Raw genomic sequence first — 15971 nt, 5'->3', positions numbered from 1 at the left:
TTAATTATTTTGATAATGTAACACTTAGACAATCGAAAGTGGTATTCGAGAGCAAACAAACGATAAGGAAAGATTCGTGTCGTGTACAGACGTGTTTGCTACGACATTCTGAAATGAAGCACATGAAGTATATAATTTAATCTACTTTATTCCTAAATTTTCCAGCTTTCGTCCAAAAGTTTTAGAAGTATAAAGCAAATGTTTCCAGTCAAGTCGACAAACCTAGCATGACTTATTGTGGGGCACGAATTGTTTCAAGGATTCCATGGTCAAAATATTTCTTGAAGGTGGTCTTTAATTGATAGGCTTTTTCATGTTTTTTGAGATTACACGGAACAGATTATAGTACTGTCACAGACGCGCATTCATACAGCGAAATGAAGAGGAGATCTCTTCGCTCACAAAGCATTCATTAAAACTGCATAAGCATTGATCACACCCTATTTTAAGCCCGAGGAACCATTCTACACGTCAGGTGTTTTGACTGAAAAAATTCAAAGGTAACAGATTCTAAAATCAAATGATCATATTGCTTAAGGCCATAATTCCAATGTAATCTTCGCAAAATTTAAGCTGGCATTCAATGTGTGGACAGACCAAACACCCCGGCCGGGTCCAATTGATAGTCTGAAATTTGAAGGAAACAACTAAATACCACTAAGCATTACTTTAAATACCCTGGTTGCTGAAACAATCCTTAAGGGTAAGACAACATGCAGATCTTCTGTGTTGTGCTCTTATTATGCATCGTTCCCAACTCAGCGATACATTTGTATATGTGCAATGAGAACAACTATACAAGCTCTGAATTCGAGAGTAATTTGAACATAGTTCTGAATAATCTTGTAAACAATACGTCATCCAAAAATGGTTTCAGTACCTTTGTCTCGGGGCAAACCCCAGATAGAGCTTATGGTCTCCTCCAATGTTGGCGAGACGCAACTGTGGATCAATGCTTCAGTTGTTCACAAGAAGCAAATGTCACCATTAGACAGAAGTGTGGAAATGCCAGAGGTGGTAGAGCTTGGCTGCCCAAGTGCTTCATGCGCTACGAGAATTATTCCTTCATTGGAATACTTGATACAAAGACAAAGACTGCTCACACGGTTGATCACGTAACTAATGATCCTTATGGGTTTAGTACCGCGGTTAGGGTGCTTTTCAGAAATGTATCAGATGAAGCCCTTCGATCCCCAATTCGATATTCTTCTGGATCAACAACTACCTCTACATTTTATACTATATACAGTCAGGTTCAATGTTGGAACGACTTAACTTCTGTTGAGGACTGTAAAACATGCTTAACAAATGCAATTGGTGAGTTGTTAGATGCGAGGGCCAACAGAACTTATTTAGGAGGTATGACTGGCTCTGGAAGTTGCTTTGCTCGCTACGAAATATTCCCATTCTTTAATCTATCACCACCGATTCAGCAACCACCATCATCACCTCTAACACCAGGTAATATATGAATAGCAATTTCCTTTCAAGATAATTTAGTTATTGTAGAGTAAAGGAATGGGATGACAATATTTATTAATTGATCTATCCGGATGAACTATGACAAACAAATTGAAAAAAGCCATCGTACTTGCCGATAACTGTTATAATTAGTATTGTTGTCATAATTTCTGTTGCTAGATTATTTGATCTTTTTTCTTGGTGTCATTTAAGTAATTACAAGAAGGTTTATATTTTTCTTAATTTAAAGTACCTAGCACTTTACATGACTAAGCACTTAAAATAATCTCCTGCACAGAAATGTCTTCAGATGAAATAGGTAGAGCTTTGGGTATTGTCGGCGGCTTATTGCTTATGTTACTGTTATGCCTGTTTGCATTCCGAAGAAAATTCAAGTCTTTGGTATTATGGAAGCCAGCCTTCTTAAGGAAAGGTGAAATTTTAATGATTTTGTCCTATTTTAATGATTTTTTATCTGTATTACAACATAACAGAGAATTTTTCCTCCCATCAAGTTTTTGTCAGAATGTAATATTTCTAGTTAAGATTAGGTGCGAATGCATAATAATTTTTCCCTTGCATGGCTTATCCAGATAATCAAAATACAGAATCAGACTCAACAACCAGCCAGGAGAATGAAATAATCTTCAACTTGGAAAATATCAAGGCTGCAACTAGAATTTTCCATGATGATAACAAACTTGGAGAGGGGGGTTTTGGCTCTGTATACAAGGTGCAATAACCCTAACTTGTTAGAATGTGCCTTACAACCATATGATTGACATAGTTAATTGGGTATTCTAGTTTATTTATTTTGGTACAGATATGGTTAGTTTTTCAATTAATTATTTTTTATTATAATAAATAAGATTTCTATAAATAATCTGTATGAAGACAGTATGATGATAATCTGTTAGTATGGAAAAGTAATAGCTTCTGATGAACTTTCCCGAAATTTTGTGGGATGAAAAATAGCTTTTATCAGCTATAATGTCCTCACTTTGAATTTTCTAGTTTCAGGGAAGGTTCAGAAGGGCTGGCAAACTGTTAATTTTCATGTATATATAAAAGATTTACTCTTTAATATTAATAAATAAGACTGTCGTTTAGACAAAAATAATAGGGTTCTTTTTATAATGTTAGTTAAATAGTATTGTTGTTGTGACTATCAAAATTTGCGTATTCCTGTCCTTTGTGATTGCAGATTTCTGCTGATCTATTGTACTCGTGAATTTGCAAACAACTTTTATCATCTTTATATAAATAAATTGAAGAAAATCTTCTATAAACTTTTTGAGTGAAAGCTAAAACATCAGTAAAGTCTCTATTGCTCTCTCAAATTGACCATGTTTTCTTCTTTTGAACAACAAAGATTAAATATACTACTGTGCTTATCCATTTCTCGCCCCTGTTTTAGTATTTAATTTTTAGTTGTCTATATATACAACTTCACAATAAATTACACATCATTCATAAAAAGATGGAATGAACGGATTAGGCTCGCAAGCCATACAAACGGGGCATTTCAATTTTCTTTTTCTTTTCATCACAGTTCTGTCTATTGTTCAGAAATTTCCGCAGAGAAATGCATTATACTTATATACACTTACGTTATAAGTATGCTTGTTCAACTGCTTACACATATAAGTTATCTAGTAAAATTCAAAAAGAATCTTTAGTTTGCTCGATAGGTCCCAGAATGACATATTTTAAGAAGTATTTTGCTCAGTTTAGTGCTCCTGACATAACATGAATATTTATAGTGAGCTATAAACTTAAGGTTTATGAGTTTTCTTTGTGTCAGGGCACAATGTTAGATGGAAAACAAATAGCAGTAAAGAAGCTTTCTATACGATCATTGCAAGGAAAAAATTAGTTTTTAAATGAGGTTAAATTGGTGGCTAAAATTCAGCATCGGAATCTTGTGAAGCTACTTGGGTGTTGCACAGAGCAATCAGAACAGTTGCTTGTTTACGAGTTCTTGGTTAACAAGAGCCTTGACAAGATACTATTTGGTGAGTATATTTCATCTATAACATATATCTGAAATTGATACAACGTTTGTTCTTCTTTAGGTTATGTGAAAGTCAAAGTATTTGCACTTCTTGAGGATAATCTATTTGGATACATGGCCATAGATCCAGAGCGGAGCAAAGAGCTTGATTGGCCAAAACGTTTTAACATTATACATGGAGTAGCCCGTGGGCTTCTATATCTGCACGAAGACTCTCAGATGCGGATCATTCATCGGGATATAAAAGCAAGCAATATTTTGCTTGATGAGAAAATGGAGCCAAAGATATCAGATTTTGGCTTAGCAAGATTGATTCCTCAAGATGAGAGTCATGTTGAGACAAGGGTTGCTGGAACATAGTAAGAAGATCTATCAGGCTTATTGGGTGAATAATCACATTTAGTGTTAAAATTTTGTTTCTACAATTAAAAAAATAAAAAATATATATTTTTATTAGGAAAAGAATAATAAATTTATATTAAGGCTTTGATCTTTTTACGTTTAGTATATTGTTTTCTTTGGTTTAATATTTTTTAAATGATTATGCAGTGGTTATATGGCACCAGAATATGCTATGTTAGTCAACTATCTCCTAAAGCTGATGTGTATAGCTTTGGTGTTGTCATTTTAGAAATTTTATGTGGAAGAAAGAACATTGATAATAGATTATCCCCAAATTTTCAAAGCCTCCTTGAAAAGGTAAGACAAAAGTAAGACATGTTATTATACGTACTTTTCAATTAATTTTTAAAATTTTATATTTTATGAAGATGAGTGTGCATCATCTTATGTAGGTATGGAGATCTTACATTGGAGGAAATATTGTGGATGTAATTGATAATGCAATTGTGGAGAGTTTCTCTAGCACGCAAGTTTCAAGATGCATGCACGTGGCTCTTTTGTGTACACAAGAAGATGCATCACTTCGCCCATCCATGCCCATTGTATTTACAATGCTTTCAAACCCGGATATTACCAATTTTCCAGATCCCACAATGCATACTTACTTTAATGTTAATCATAAACATGTTCTATCACATACATTACCATCAACATCTATAGATACTAGAACAGTTTCCCTTATTCCATCTACCTCGTTGGCATCTGTTAATCATGTATCATTAACAGATTTAAGTCCTAGATAAGCAACTTATCCTTTCTAGTGTATAAAAAGATTGTACATTAAGCGTCATACATGACCCAAAATCCCAGTAGTGAATTGAGATATATTTTTTCTAATATGGAGCTATGCAAAGCATATATTCTTAAAATTTAATTATGATCATGAATTTTTTTCATTGGTTATTTTTACGGATTATAGTTATATTTTAACTAATTCTATTTCATTTTTGTCTTTACGATAACAAATGGATGCATTTAAAATGAAACTTGTAAATTTTCATTTAATTTATAATTTAGATTGAAAGAATGGTAATATTTGTAGAGTGTTCATATATAAATTTTTCAATCAATAATTCAATTTACATCACTAGATTTATAATAAATAAAAAATGTTTGATTAAAAAATTTGCACAATTATGTATAAAATTATTTTAAACATCTCAATTGGGCATGGAAATACATGTGTGGAATCTATAATACTTAAATTTAATGATAACTATAATTTAATATTTAACTTATTTTAAACACCAAATAAGAGAATGATTTGTCATTTTTATTTTTTAGACTTAAGAAAGGTTGCTAATGATTTAAGTTATAAAATTGGGATAGGTCCGTACCGTTTACATATCCGCAAAGTGACACCAAAATAAAATGAGGGATGCTTGACCAACAAAAAAAAACCATACCAAAGCACAACAAAATTTCATCAGGTTGAATAGAGAGCCAACAACTACACTAAAAGGTCAGCAAACAAAGAAGAACAAAGACAACCAAAAACACATAACAACTACCCAACACAGACACAAAGAGATGGTCTACTACATGAGGGTACCCTTTTCCTACCAATATTGACACAAATAAGCACTTTATCAAAAAATGAAATTTTTTAACATAACCCAATCCTAGAGCTAGAGGAGACCAATGCGGAGTACAGGGTGGCTTTAACTAGGGAAGCCATGGGGCTAGAGTCCATGGCTAGAGATTCCATGCATTTTATTTTCTTTGCCCTTCTCTTTTCCATCTCATCATGAATATCTTGTAGGTAGGCATTGTGCTTACTAGCCCTTTTCCTGCAAGCAAGGTTGACCTCCTTAATTTTATTTTCAGGGCCTCCTAGGATTTTTTATCTCTTCTATCTCAAGCTTGGTCCCTACCATCTTGATCCTAGAGTCCATATCATCGTTCTTTCCACCAACCTTATCCCACTGCCCCATAATACCAACAATATCATTGACAGTCCTCCAAACTATCTCATCATCCAAATAATTTAGCAAAGTGTTAGTCCTAGCCTCTGCCTCGGCTACCACCTCCCGCTGATTGATCTTTTTGATGGTCATATGGCCTCCTAGGATTTGTTGATCTCTTCTAGCTCAAGCTTGGTCCCTGCCATCTTGATCCTAGAGTCCATATCATCATTCTTTCCACTGACCTTATCCCATTACCCCATAATGCCAACAAGATCATTAGCAGTCCTCCAAACTCTCTCATCATCCAAATAATTCAACAAAGTGTTAGACCTAGCCTCTGCCTCGGCTACAACCTCCAGCCGATTGATCTTTTTGATGGTCATATGGCCTCCTAGGAATTTTTTATCTCTTCCAGCTCGAGCTTGGTCCCTTCCATCTTGATCCTAGAGTCCATATCATTGATGTTTCCACCAACCTTATCCCACTACCCCATAATGCCAACAAGATCATTGGCAGTCCTCCAAACTCTCTCATCATCCAAATAATTCAGCAAAGTGTTAGTCCTAGCCTATGCCTCGGCTACCATCTCCAACTGATTGATCTTTTTGATGGTCATATGGCCTCCTAGGATTTGTTGATCTCTTCCAGCTCGAGCTTGGTCCCTGCCATCTTGATCCTAGAGTCCATATCATTGATCTTTCCACTGACCTTATCCCACTACCCCAGAATGCCAACAAGATCATTGGAAGTCCTCCAAACTATCTTATCATCCAAATCATTCAACAAAGTGTTAGTCCTAGCCTCTGCCTCGGCTACCACCTCTAGCAGATTTATCTTTTTGATGGTCATATGGCCTCCTAGGATATTTTGATCTCTTCTAGCTTGAGCTTGGGCCCTGCCGTCTTGATCCTAGAGTCCATATCATTGATCTTTCCACCAACCTTATCCCACTACCCCATAATGCCAACAAGATCATTGGAAGTCCTCCAAAATATCTCATCATCCAAATCATTTAGCAAAGTGTTAGTCCTAGCCTCTTCCTTAGCTAACACCTCCAGCCGATTGGTCTTTTTGATGGTCTAATTAATTTATGCAAACAACCACTTTAGTAGGCCATGTATCTTTGCATGACTTCATGCATGTCCTTCAAAATTTTAGTAATAGTGGTAGAGCTCAAAGGTTTAGTATTAGTAGAGGAGGGAGGGTTTATGGGGAAAGGGCTAGGGTTAACACTTGTTTTAGTAGTGGACACATCTACCCCTATAGTGTCTGAGGAGTCTGAATCATTCAAGGAAAGAGACTCAAAGTCAGAATCATCAACAATCTCCACATCCAAGTCCTATTTGGTGGTAGCAATGACCTTAAATTTAGCCATTCTAGTAGGGTTTTTTCGATTGGGAATTTTAGAACCTGAATGAGACACTTCTCCAAAATTAGAGGGAGTAATAAAAAGGTCCACATATAAATTGGGATCATAGGTGGTCCCAATCTCAATAGAAGGGACCCCAACCGAGGGGGGTATATCCAAGTGGAAATCATATAGTCTATGAATGAGGACCTGATGGAGAGGGGGTTTACCCTTAACAATGGCTTTAATAAAATTCTAAGACAAAGAAGACATAACCCAGAAGGGAAAATTCATTCTTACCACATGGTATAGATGATTTAACATGGGGAAGATCTATAGATGAAACCTCCCTTTCCTACCATCTAAGGTGAATTACTTCATAAATAATAGAGGTGTCCTTCCAAATTCCTGGTATCTCCTCCCTATTATAACCACTTTGAATCCTGGAAACCCCTTCACCTAGTTCAAAGAACTGACGAAAGTCATCCTTATAATTTCCTTGGGGTTTTGGGGAAAGGAAACATTGTCAAGGGCCAACCCTATCACCTTCACAATAGTCTCTGCCAAAATGACTAAAGTGACACTACCAATCTTCACATTACCATTATCCCAAGCATGATCAAATGGAGTAGAGAGTTTAAGATCGTGGCCAGTCATCCCCTTAACATAAGTATCCAAATTTCCTTTAATCAACTTATCCCAAATCCCCACTATTCTTGAATTCAGAGTATTTGTTGGGTTTAGTGCAAATCAAATCGCAACCCATATCCATAGAATAGGAAACCAAATTGAGAAAACTGACAAGCCTAGGGGATATAGTGGTAGGTGGTACCAACAAAATTTAAATCCCATTGCCTTAACCAACAAGGAAAGAAAAAACACAAGAAAGGCAAGTACCAAAAATACAACATTGGGTTTTTTCATCTTTAATAGACAAGTCCTTCAAAATCATGGCATGAGCCTCTATTGGGATTTTGTGCAAGTGAGTCCAAATTTAAAAATTATTAACAGACACGACCAACCCTACGGACTTGTCCACCACACAGTGTCCTTCTCATCACACACGGTAGAACCTAATATCTCCAACAATAGATAGGAGAGAATGATGCTTGGAAATGGGTGCATTAGATTTATATTCTATTTTAGCCACCCCTTTAACAATCATGATTGTATTGCTAGAACCATCTTCAATAATGATGCATTTAAGCCCCTCATCCTTGGTTATAATTAACTTGTGATAGACATCTGCTACTTCAACCAAGCTCGAAGTTTGAATTCAAAAATTTTCCATATAGGAAAGAATGAGGCTTCCACGTGAGTCTTTGATCACTCCAGCCCCTCCCACTTGACCTGGGTTGCCACGAGATGACCTGTCAAAATTCATCTTCAACCAACTAGTGTCAGGGGGTGGGGTCCTCTTGAAAATAGAAAATTCCTGTAGAGGTATATTCTTAGATTTCTCAATTGTCTTTGTAAGAATTTGCCTATAGCAACCCAAGATATAGATAAGAATAAACTATACTCTAATCAATATGCAAAATTCCCAACTAGATTTACAATTGGATTCAGATTCAATGTACATGAGCCTACTTATAAAGGGAAGGGTATGGGGAAATGAGAGAACAAAATCATGAAATGTGGCTCAATGAGATGCAAGGGTATGTAGGAGAAAGTAGGAGAAAACAATAGATAATTCCCTTAAAGTTGGATCACCCATCCAAGGTGTAATTTCTCCTACAACCATATTCCCTAGATATGCAGCAAATTAATATGATTTTTTTTATTCTAAGTCAACTTAAGTAAAGTGTAACTACATGAGACATAAATTATGCCAACAACCCCCCTTAAGTGCAACTTATGGGAATGTAGATTCAAGCTAACAATGCAAGATGGGTCCTAGCAACTAGGCCATGTTAGGTACCCATGTACAAATATAATGCAATCTCTCACTTATGGAGAAAGAGAGAAAAATCCAATGGGAAAAAACTCCCCCCCAAAAGATATATGACAACACATAATTCTCTTGATGAGAAGAACAAAACCTCATGTGAGGAAAAAGTCTCCTCCATAAGAGAGGAGAAGAGAGACCATGAAGACCCCCTTAATGTAGAATCCCCTGCAAAGATGGTCCAATGAGGTTAACCCAAATTCCTGCCCATTAGGAAGAAATAGAGACAATGTTATACCAAGAATGTCAAATTGTGACAAAACTAGGTACCAATATTGGTGAAGAATGATCGATGAATTACTCACTACAATATGATGAATATTGGGCATGGAGACAACCTATATGAGAATTGGCTAGATATTCATCAATGGTTGATTGGTATAATCTAAGTCTCACTACAACGATGCACAAATTTGTACAATCTAAGTCTCAACTAGAGCCATCCACCAAGTCTCACAAGATATTTCCTAATCTATGGAATACAAGAGGATTACATCCAATATGTCATTAATGACAAGGTACAAAAAAGAATGACACTTTATATGAGTGCATGCACATCATAGCTCATGCAAAATAATACAATATGACATAGTGCAAATATGGAAACATGAAGATGATGCAACCAGAAAAGCCCTATAGAAGACTACATATGAAGATGCCTCCAATTGAAATGTCTCCAAAAAATGTAGGAGCAAACAGACCCCCCCTTGGCTGGTGTTTGGAGAATGCTACACAATAGCTATGTAGGCGGACAAAAAATTGTGTTCCCGATTTGCTTTTATGAAAACAAATATTTTTAAGATTTGAAAAACTCATTAAAAACATTGAAAGAAAAAGAAAATTTATTAAAAATTAATAAACAAATTTTGAATTTTTTTTATTTTTGATTAATTTTCTTTTTAAGAAAATAAAACAAATTAAAAAATGTTATTAAAAAAGTTTTAAAGTTGTTAATTTTTAATATTTAAAAAACTTGAGAAAAATTAAAAAAAACATGGGGCTAGCGAGGTCCGCACTTATCATGGTCAACGGCCATAGTAGGAGGCATGGGACCATGACCTGCTACAAGCTATGTACCACACCGGGGCCCAATAGGGGCCTATCGGGTACCTGCAATGGTACACAGTACCATATACAAAAAGAAAAAAAAAATGATTTTTGTTTTAAATTTAAAACAAATAATAACCCCATCCCTCCCCCCCTTCATTTTCAATTCATTTTTTTATGAAAAGTGATTTAAATGAAAAAATAAAACTACAAAGAAAAATAAAAGAATATTTTTTATTTAAAAAAAATCATACCAGTCTACAACAATGGCATCCCTATAGCCAAGGAGGGGAAATTTTCTTAGCTTGGGCTAACAAAGTCCAATTTTGATGAATGCATAGGTGATTTTGTGGTTTTTGGGCCTCCTAAGTATGATGGCGATGTGAAATATTATAAAAAAAAATGGTCCAAAATTGCAAATTTCTCTTGGGTCAAGTAAGCCCCCTTCACCTTCAAATGGCTCTAGATTTGGCCTCTGATATCTGATTGAGACAAAACAAAAGATGATTCTTACTTTCTCAAGCCTTCTCAATCCAGTTATAAGCTTATATTTGACTCAAGAAGTTTCAATATTAACCTACAATAGAAAGATCCAAAAGACAAAACCCCAAGTTGCATCAAATTTCTCTCAAATGGAAAACCAATGACACTCTAATGGCTTTGATACCATGTAAGAATTTGCCTATGGCAACCCAAGATCTAGAGCCTAATGAATAGCACAAAAGAAAGAGATAAAAATAGACAAGAACACACTATATTCTCATCAAGATGCAGAATGCCCAACTGGATTCACATACAATGTACATGAACCTACTTATAAGGGCAAGGCTATAGGGAAATGAGAGAACAAAATCAAGAAACGTGGCTCAATGAGATGCAAGGGTAGGTAGGAGTAGGTAGGAGAAAACAATAGTTAATTCCACTAAAGGTGGATCACCCACCAAAGGTGGAGTTTCTCCTACAACCATATTCCTTGGATATGCAATTACTTAAGTGTCTCATATCCAAAGTACTATGAAATGCATTATCCTAAGTCAAATTAAGTAAAGTGTACTTACATGAGACATAAATTACGCCAACAATCTTACTATCCATCCATATACATTTTTGCCTATTTTTATGTGTCATAGTTTTAATTATTAGTCACATCAATAATTAGCCACACCTAATTATGGAGTGGTTACTTGGCTTCTTGCAAGCTAATTATACCACATATTTGTAATTATATATACTATTGCATGCAATATTTTTATTTTTATATATTTTAAATTATTTAAATATTAAAGAGAATATATTCCATATAAAATAGTAATAAATGTTAATCTAAACTAAGATGTCTTTTGAGTCCCATTTTAAGGTGTGCAACTTCATTTGGCCCTTTTCCCACTCAGTTTCTATGAGTACAGATGGTCCATCTGGTGGAATTGTTGTCCTTTGGAGACCAAATAATCTTACAAGCTCTTTGTTTGTTTAGGATAAAAATCACTAGTGTATTGGTTTTGAAAATAATACCCCTGACGGAACTTGGAGACTCACTAATGTTTATGCCCCTAACAATATTGTTCAAAGATGAGAATTATGGTGTCCTCTGATTGATCATTGGAATATTAACCATGGTCCCCACTAGATTGTTGTGGGGGACTTCAACACTCCCTTGTTCCCCTTAGAGAAAATGGGAGGAATGTCACACTTCTCTAAGAGTATGTTGGATCTCCAATATTTTTTGACCAATGATGTCCTTGTTAATTTGGACTTGAAAGATAATATAGCTACACTTGGTGTAATCAATTAATGGGTAATAATCTCATACAAGTTTGTCTTGATAGATGTGCTATATCGTCATCTAGTAACATCTATGAGAAATGCCACCTTTCCTCCTTTATTCATTGTGGTCGGACCATTGTCCTATCTCTATCAGTTATCAAGCAGCTGGACCAAAAAGAGGTTTTTCCTTTTCACTTTGAAATTATGTAGAATTTTTCTCTAAAATTCAAGTCCCTCATGGCTCAATGGTGGAACGTTCATATCCCTAGCATGGCCATGTTTAGAGTTGCTCGAAAGCTAAAATTGTTGGAGGATAATATTTGATTATGGAGTAAATCCTCTTTTGGGGACATCTTTTCTATGAAGAGGTCTCTTCAAGATTAGGTTGATGAGTTAAAAAAAGCGACAAAGTCCCTAGGGGCATCGAAAGAAGATAGAGTCTAGCAATGTGATTTATTGGCATACCTTCGCAATTTCATTCTCAAAGAAGAATTCTACTAGAAGAAAAGATTGAGAATACAATGGGTGAAAGAGGGGGACAAGAAAATGAAATTATTTCATGAATCTTTATTTTGAGACAAAAAGTGTAACAACATTAAGGAGTTTCTACAATCTAATGACACTTTTGTGATTGGTGATGAGGATGTTGGCTAGGAAGCCACTTCTAACTTCTCTACACTATTCAACCTTTTGGATCTCATATCAACAGATTAGATAGGTTCTAAGGAAATGCCAACTCCTATGATCAAACCCTCCAATTGACTTGGCCAACTTATAGAGTGAACCTATTTGGTTACTAACTCCCTCAGTTTAGGTTCTGCAAGACCTAGGCGGGTATACCTATTCACTAGTGGCTTTTGATGAGTAATGCTTTTTATAGAAGATTGAGTATCTTGGTCTAAATTCTTCCTTGCCTTAGAATGACATAGTTTTCTAGGAGAGGTGATTTTAGATGATTTCAAGATTGTTGTTGTGGAAGCTATTCGATCTTTGTACTTGAAATTTATATGTATGTATACTATTGCTAACTGGTTCTATAAATCCTACTCACTTATCCTATAGTTTTAATGCAAAGGTAATTAATATGGTAAAGGTTGTGATTTGTGAATGAACAGTGTCTTTCTTGTTATTTGGGCTACAGAATCTTATATTTCTCTAGGACTTAATGTATGATTTGTGAGATAGTTTTTAAACCTACCCCTCTATCAGTTACTATTTCTTATGAGATCTGCTAAAATATTTATGTCATAAACCGCCTGAATGAATTTAACCCTAACCTTAAGGGACCATTCAAGGAAGAAATACAAGGAACAATTAAAATCAATGAGTAGATATTTTTAATCCAAGTTCATAACATAGAAACATAAACTTCACTATAAGAATACGGATAACCTTATCTCCTTTAGATAATATCACAAACAATTGACTACAGAAAATGAGATAATCAACAACACATATAAAGAGAAAAATGATTGATTCTATTAAAGCTTCCAAAATGATACAATAGTATGCCAGAGGCTATAGTATTTGTCTGATATCTAGTATTCTAACCATGTCTTCATTTTACAAAATTTGCTCATATAAATAAGTGACTAACACCTATTCTATGAGAAGTTATGTCTCTTCATCATTAACAACCTAATTACAATTTCTTAACAAAGTGAAAGACAAAGAGATTAAGCATGCCAAGATAATTAATATAATTGTCACTCTTATAGCATCTAACGACCACTCTTTCTTTTCATATCTGTCTCCAATGAAAAGAGATCAAACACTGCCTAGCTGACATGTGGGGTTATATCTTCAGCCTTGTTAAATCTAGCCATGACTTTCTCCTTAATCTGCACAAATTCCTTTTGCCATTGCTCTAATGGAGCTAGTTCACTGTCCTTGTAGACAACTAGTATTGTTGCAACACAATATTCATCCAATGTTTGGAGATCTTTATTCAGTGTGTCTATGTATTAGTCATGCTCCCTCAGGTATTGGTCCCCTTGAACTCTTTCTTCTCCAGTCATGGCCTCATATTCCTCCAATATATCTTGCAATATCACCTTTAATCTCTCATGCTCTTTTAGAGCTTTCACAGCCCCTGTGTATACTTTCCAATGTTGGTTAGCATGTGGTAACATAGATTTGAACCTGTGCTTAATGAAATCATTTGCCAATTTGTTCATCTTTTGTTGGGCACTGGTTAATTGCTTTGCCAACTTTTCAACCTGTATCCTCCAATAAGTAGCATCAGAGATAGCATCTAAGACCCTTAGGTTGGGTTGAAAACCCATATCTGGTTCATATCTTGCCATAATAGGAGTCTTTTGTGACAACTATCCTTGTAGCCTCTGGATTTCTTCAATATCCTTCTCATACAAGCATCTGTAAGTGTTGTTCTCTTTGACCAAAAACTCTGTTTGTTCCTGATTCAGTTTTGGTACATCCACGTTCAATTTGGCTATGATTATGGGATCAATTTTCCCAACTTGCTGGATCATCAGGTGGCCAAAAATTTGATATGTATCAACAAGGATGGGTCTCCTCTTCTTTGGATACAAGGCCCATATTATGAGAGGCTTCTGATCTGGATCATATCTTGAGCCTATAAATATCTTGTCTATCTCCTTTGGTATGATCCACTTGTTGGGATCTTGCTTCTTGAGGAAACCGTCAAACAACAATGTAGACCTCATGTCCCACCCCGAGTAGATTATCACACCAACATTATTGAGTAGTTGCCTTCCTTTCTTAGGTGTCATTTCTTTCTTAGCAAGGTCCAACTCTTCTTGTAAACTTTGGGCTTGTTCCTCCTCTATTTTCTGTTTCATAGTAGTCCTAATTTTTAGTCCTTTATTCTGATATAAAAATGTATCAAATTCTTTAGAGGAAATGAAATCATCATCAAAAATGAAACCTTTCATGTTCAAACATCCATATATCTCCAACATCTTGGACATTGTACTATCCCATCATCAGATCCATCTACACACCATCCTCAAATATAGAATGATACTCTTTTCTAGGGGAGTCAACTAGAAAAACATTAGAAATAGATTGAGGAGACAATTGGGCCAAGGGCTCTATATCCCTAATAGTTTTGATGTGCTTCCCATAGACATAAGAAGACACTCCCTGAAGAAACTCTAACTCATGCTTCATAAATTTTATTTTCTTGATCTAAGGGATCTTTGATGTTTTGAAGCATGTCCTCATTTATTCTCCCTTGAAAGAGATTGCATTAGTAGGCTTGGAACACTCGCTCTTACTTAGCCCTTTTTTCATTAGCTTCTTCCCTTCTTATATTCTGATGAAATCATCAGGCATGTACGATACATGCTCTCCAGCTTTAAGTTTCTAGGATGACCTCACTGCCCCTATGTATCCCTCTAGATTAAAGTTTGGCCTAGGGTCTCCTTCTCCCATCTTGTAATAATCCAATTTATCCTGCAGCAAACCATAGCTCTTTGAATTTTTCACAATAATGTCTGAAAAGACCAGTAATCTAGGCATGATGGATTATTTTCCATGATCAGTTAAGTGTTGGGTGCTTACTATTGACAATTGCCTGACAATCTCTAGGCATGCCACTTTGTTAGGCACGGTGATAGGAAATACATATGGTTTCCCCTCAAATCCATACACTCTTATTTGAGTGCAATCCAAAAAGCAGTAAAAATCTCCCCAGTTGTGCTCAATTGCAGTGTCTTCACCATAATCGTTTGGCCTTAAGAATCTCTAAATTTTAGGTGACAAAGCATGATCACATGGGTGTCCCAATAATTAGAGCAGTGTCTTAACAAAGTATTCCTCGAAGTGCCAGTACTAGTTGTTGATGTATCTTTGGTCCCATGAAGATATCCATAGTTGCTCAGGCTTCCTTATCCTAGCCTTATCATACACCCTAATGCACAACTCGTCTAGCCATAGCCCTTTATATTTCCCAACATACAATAGCATGTGCATAAGAATAGAGTAATACTTGAAATGCACATTAATCACATCTCCTTTCATTTTTTCTAGTCCATGATTGATAGCATCAACAAGATAGGCAGAAAAATCCAATAACCAAGGATTTTTAGATTGCAA

General features: G+C 35.5%; 1 protein-coding gene across 1 annotated transcript; it reads left to right on the top strand.

Annotated features, from left to right (window-relative positions):
* Nucleotides 1–720: 720 nt before the first annotated feature.
* On the top strand, nucleotides 721–4620 carry LOC131034631 (cysteine-rich receptor-like protein kinase 44). Its single transcript, XM_057966176.2, is given in 8 exon segments — nucleotides 721–1461; nucleotides 1760–1894; nucleotides 2055–2194; nucleotides 3266–3476; nucleotides 3600–3834; nucleotides 4025–4050; nucleotides 4053–4174; nucleotides 4270–4620. Coding segments are annotated over 8 exon segments (1905 nt in total). The 5' UTR covers nucleotides 721–776.
* Nucleotides 4621–15971: the final 11351 nt, after the last annotated feature.

Source organism: Cryptomeria japonica, chromosome 11 (assembly GCF_030272615.1).
Source record: "Cryptomeria japonica chromosome 11, Sugi_1.0, whole genome shotgun sequence".
Lineage (NCBI taxonomy): Eukaryota > Viridiplantae > Streptophyta > Pinopsida > Cupressales > Cupressaceae > Cryptomeria > Cryptomeria japonica.
This window is presented reverse-complemented; position numbering and strand designations above follow the sequence as displayed.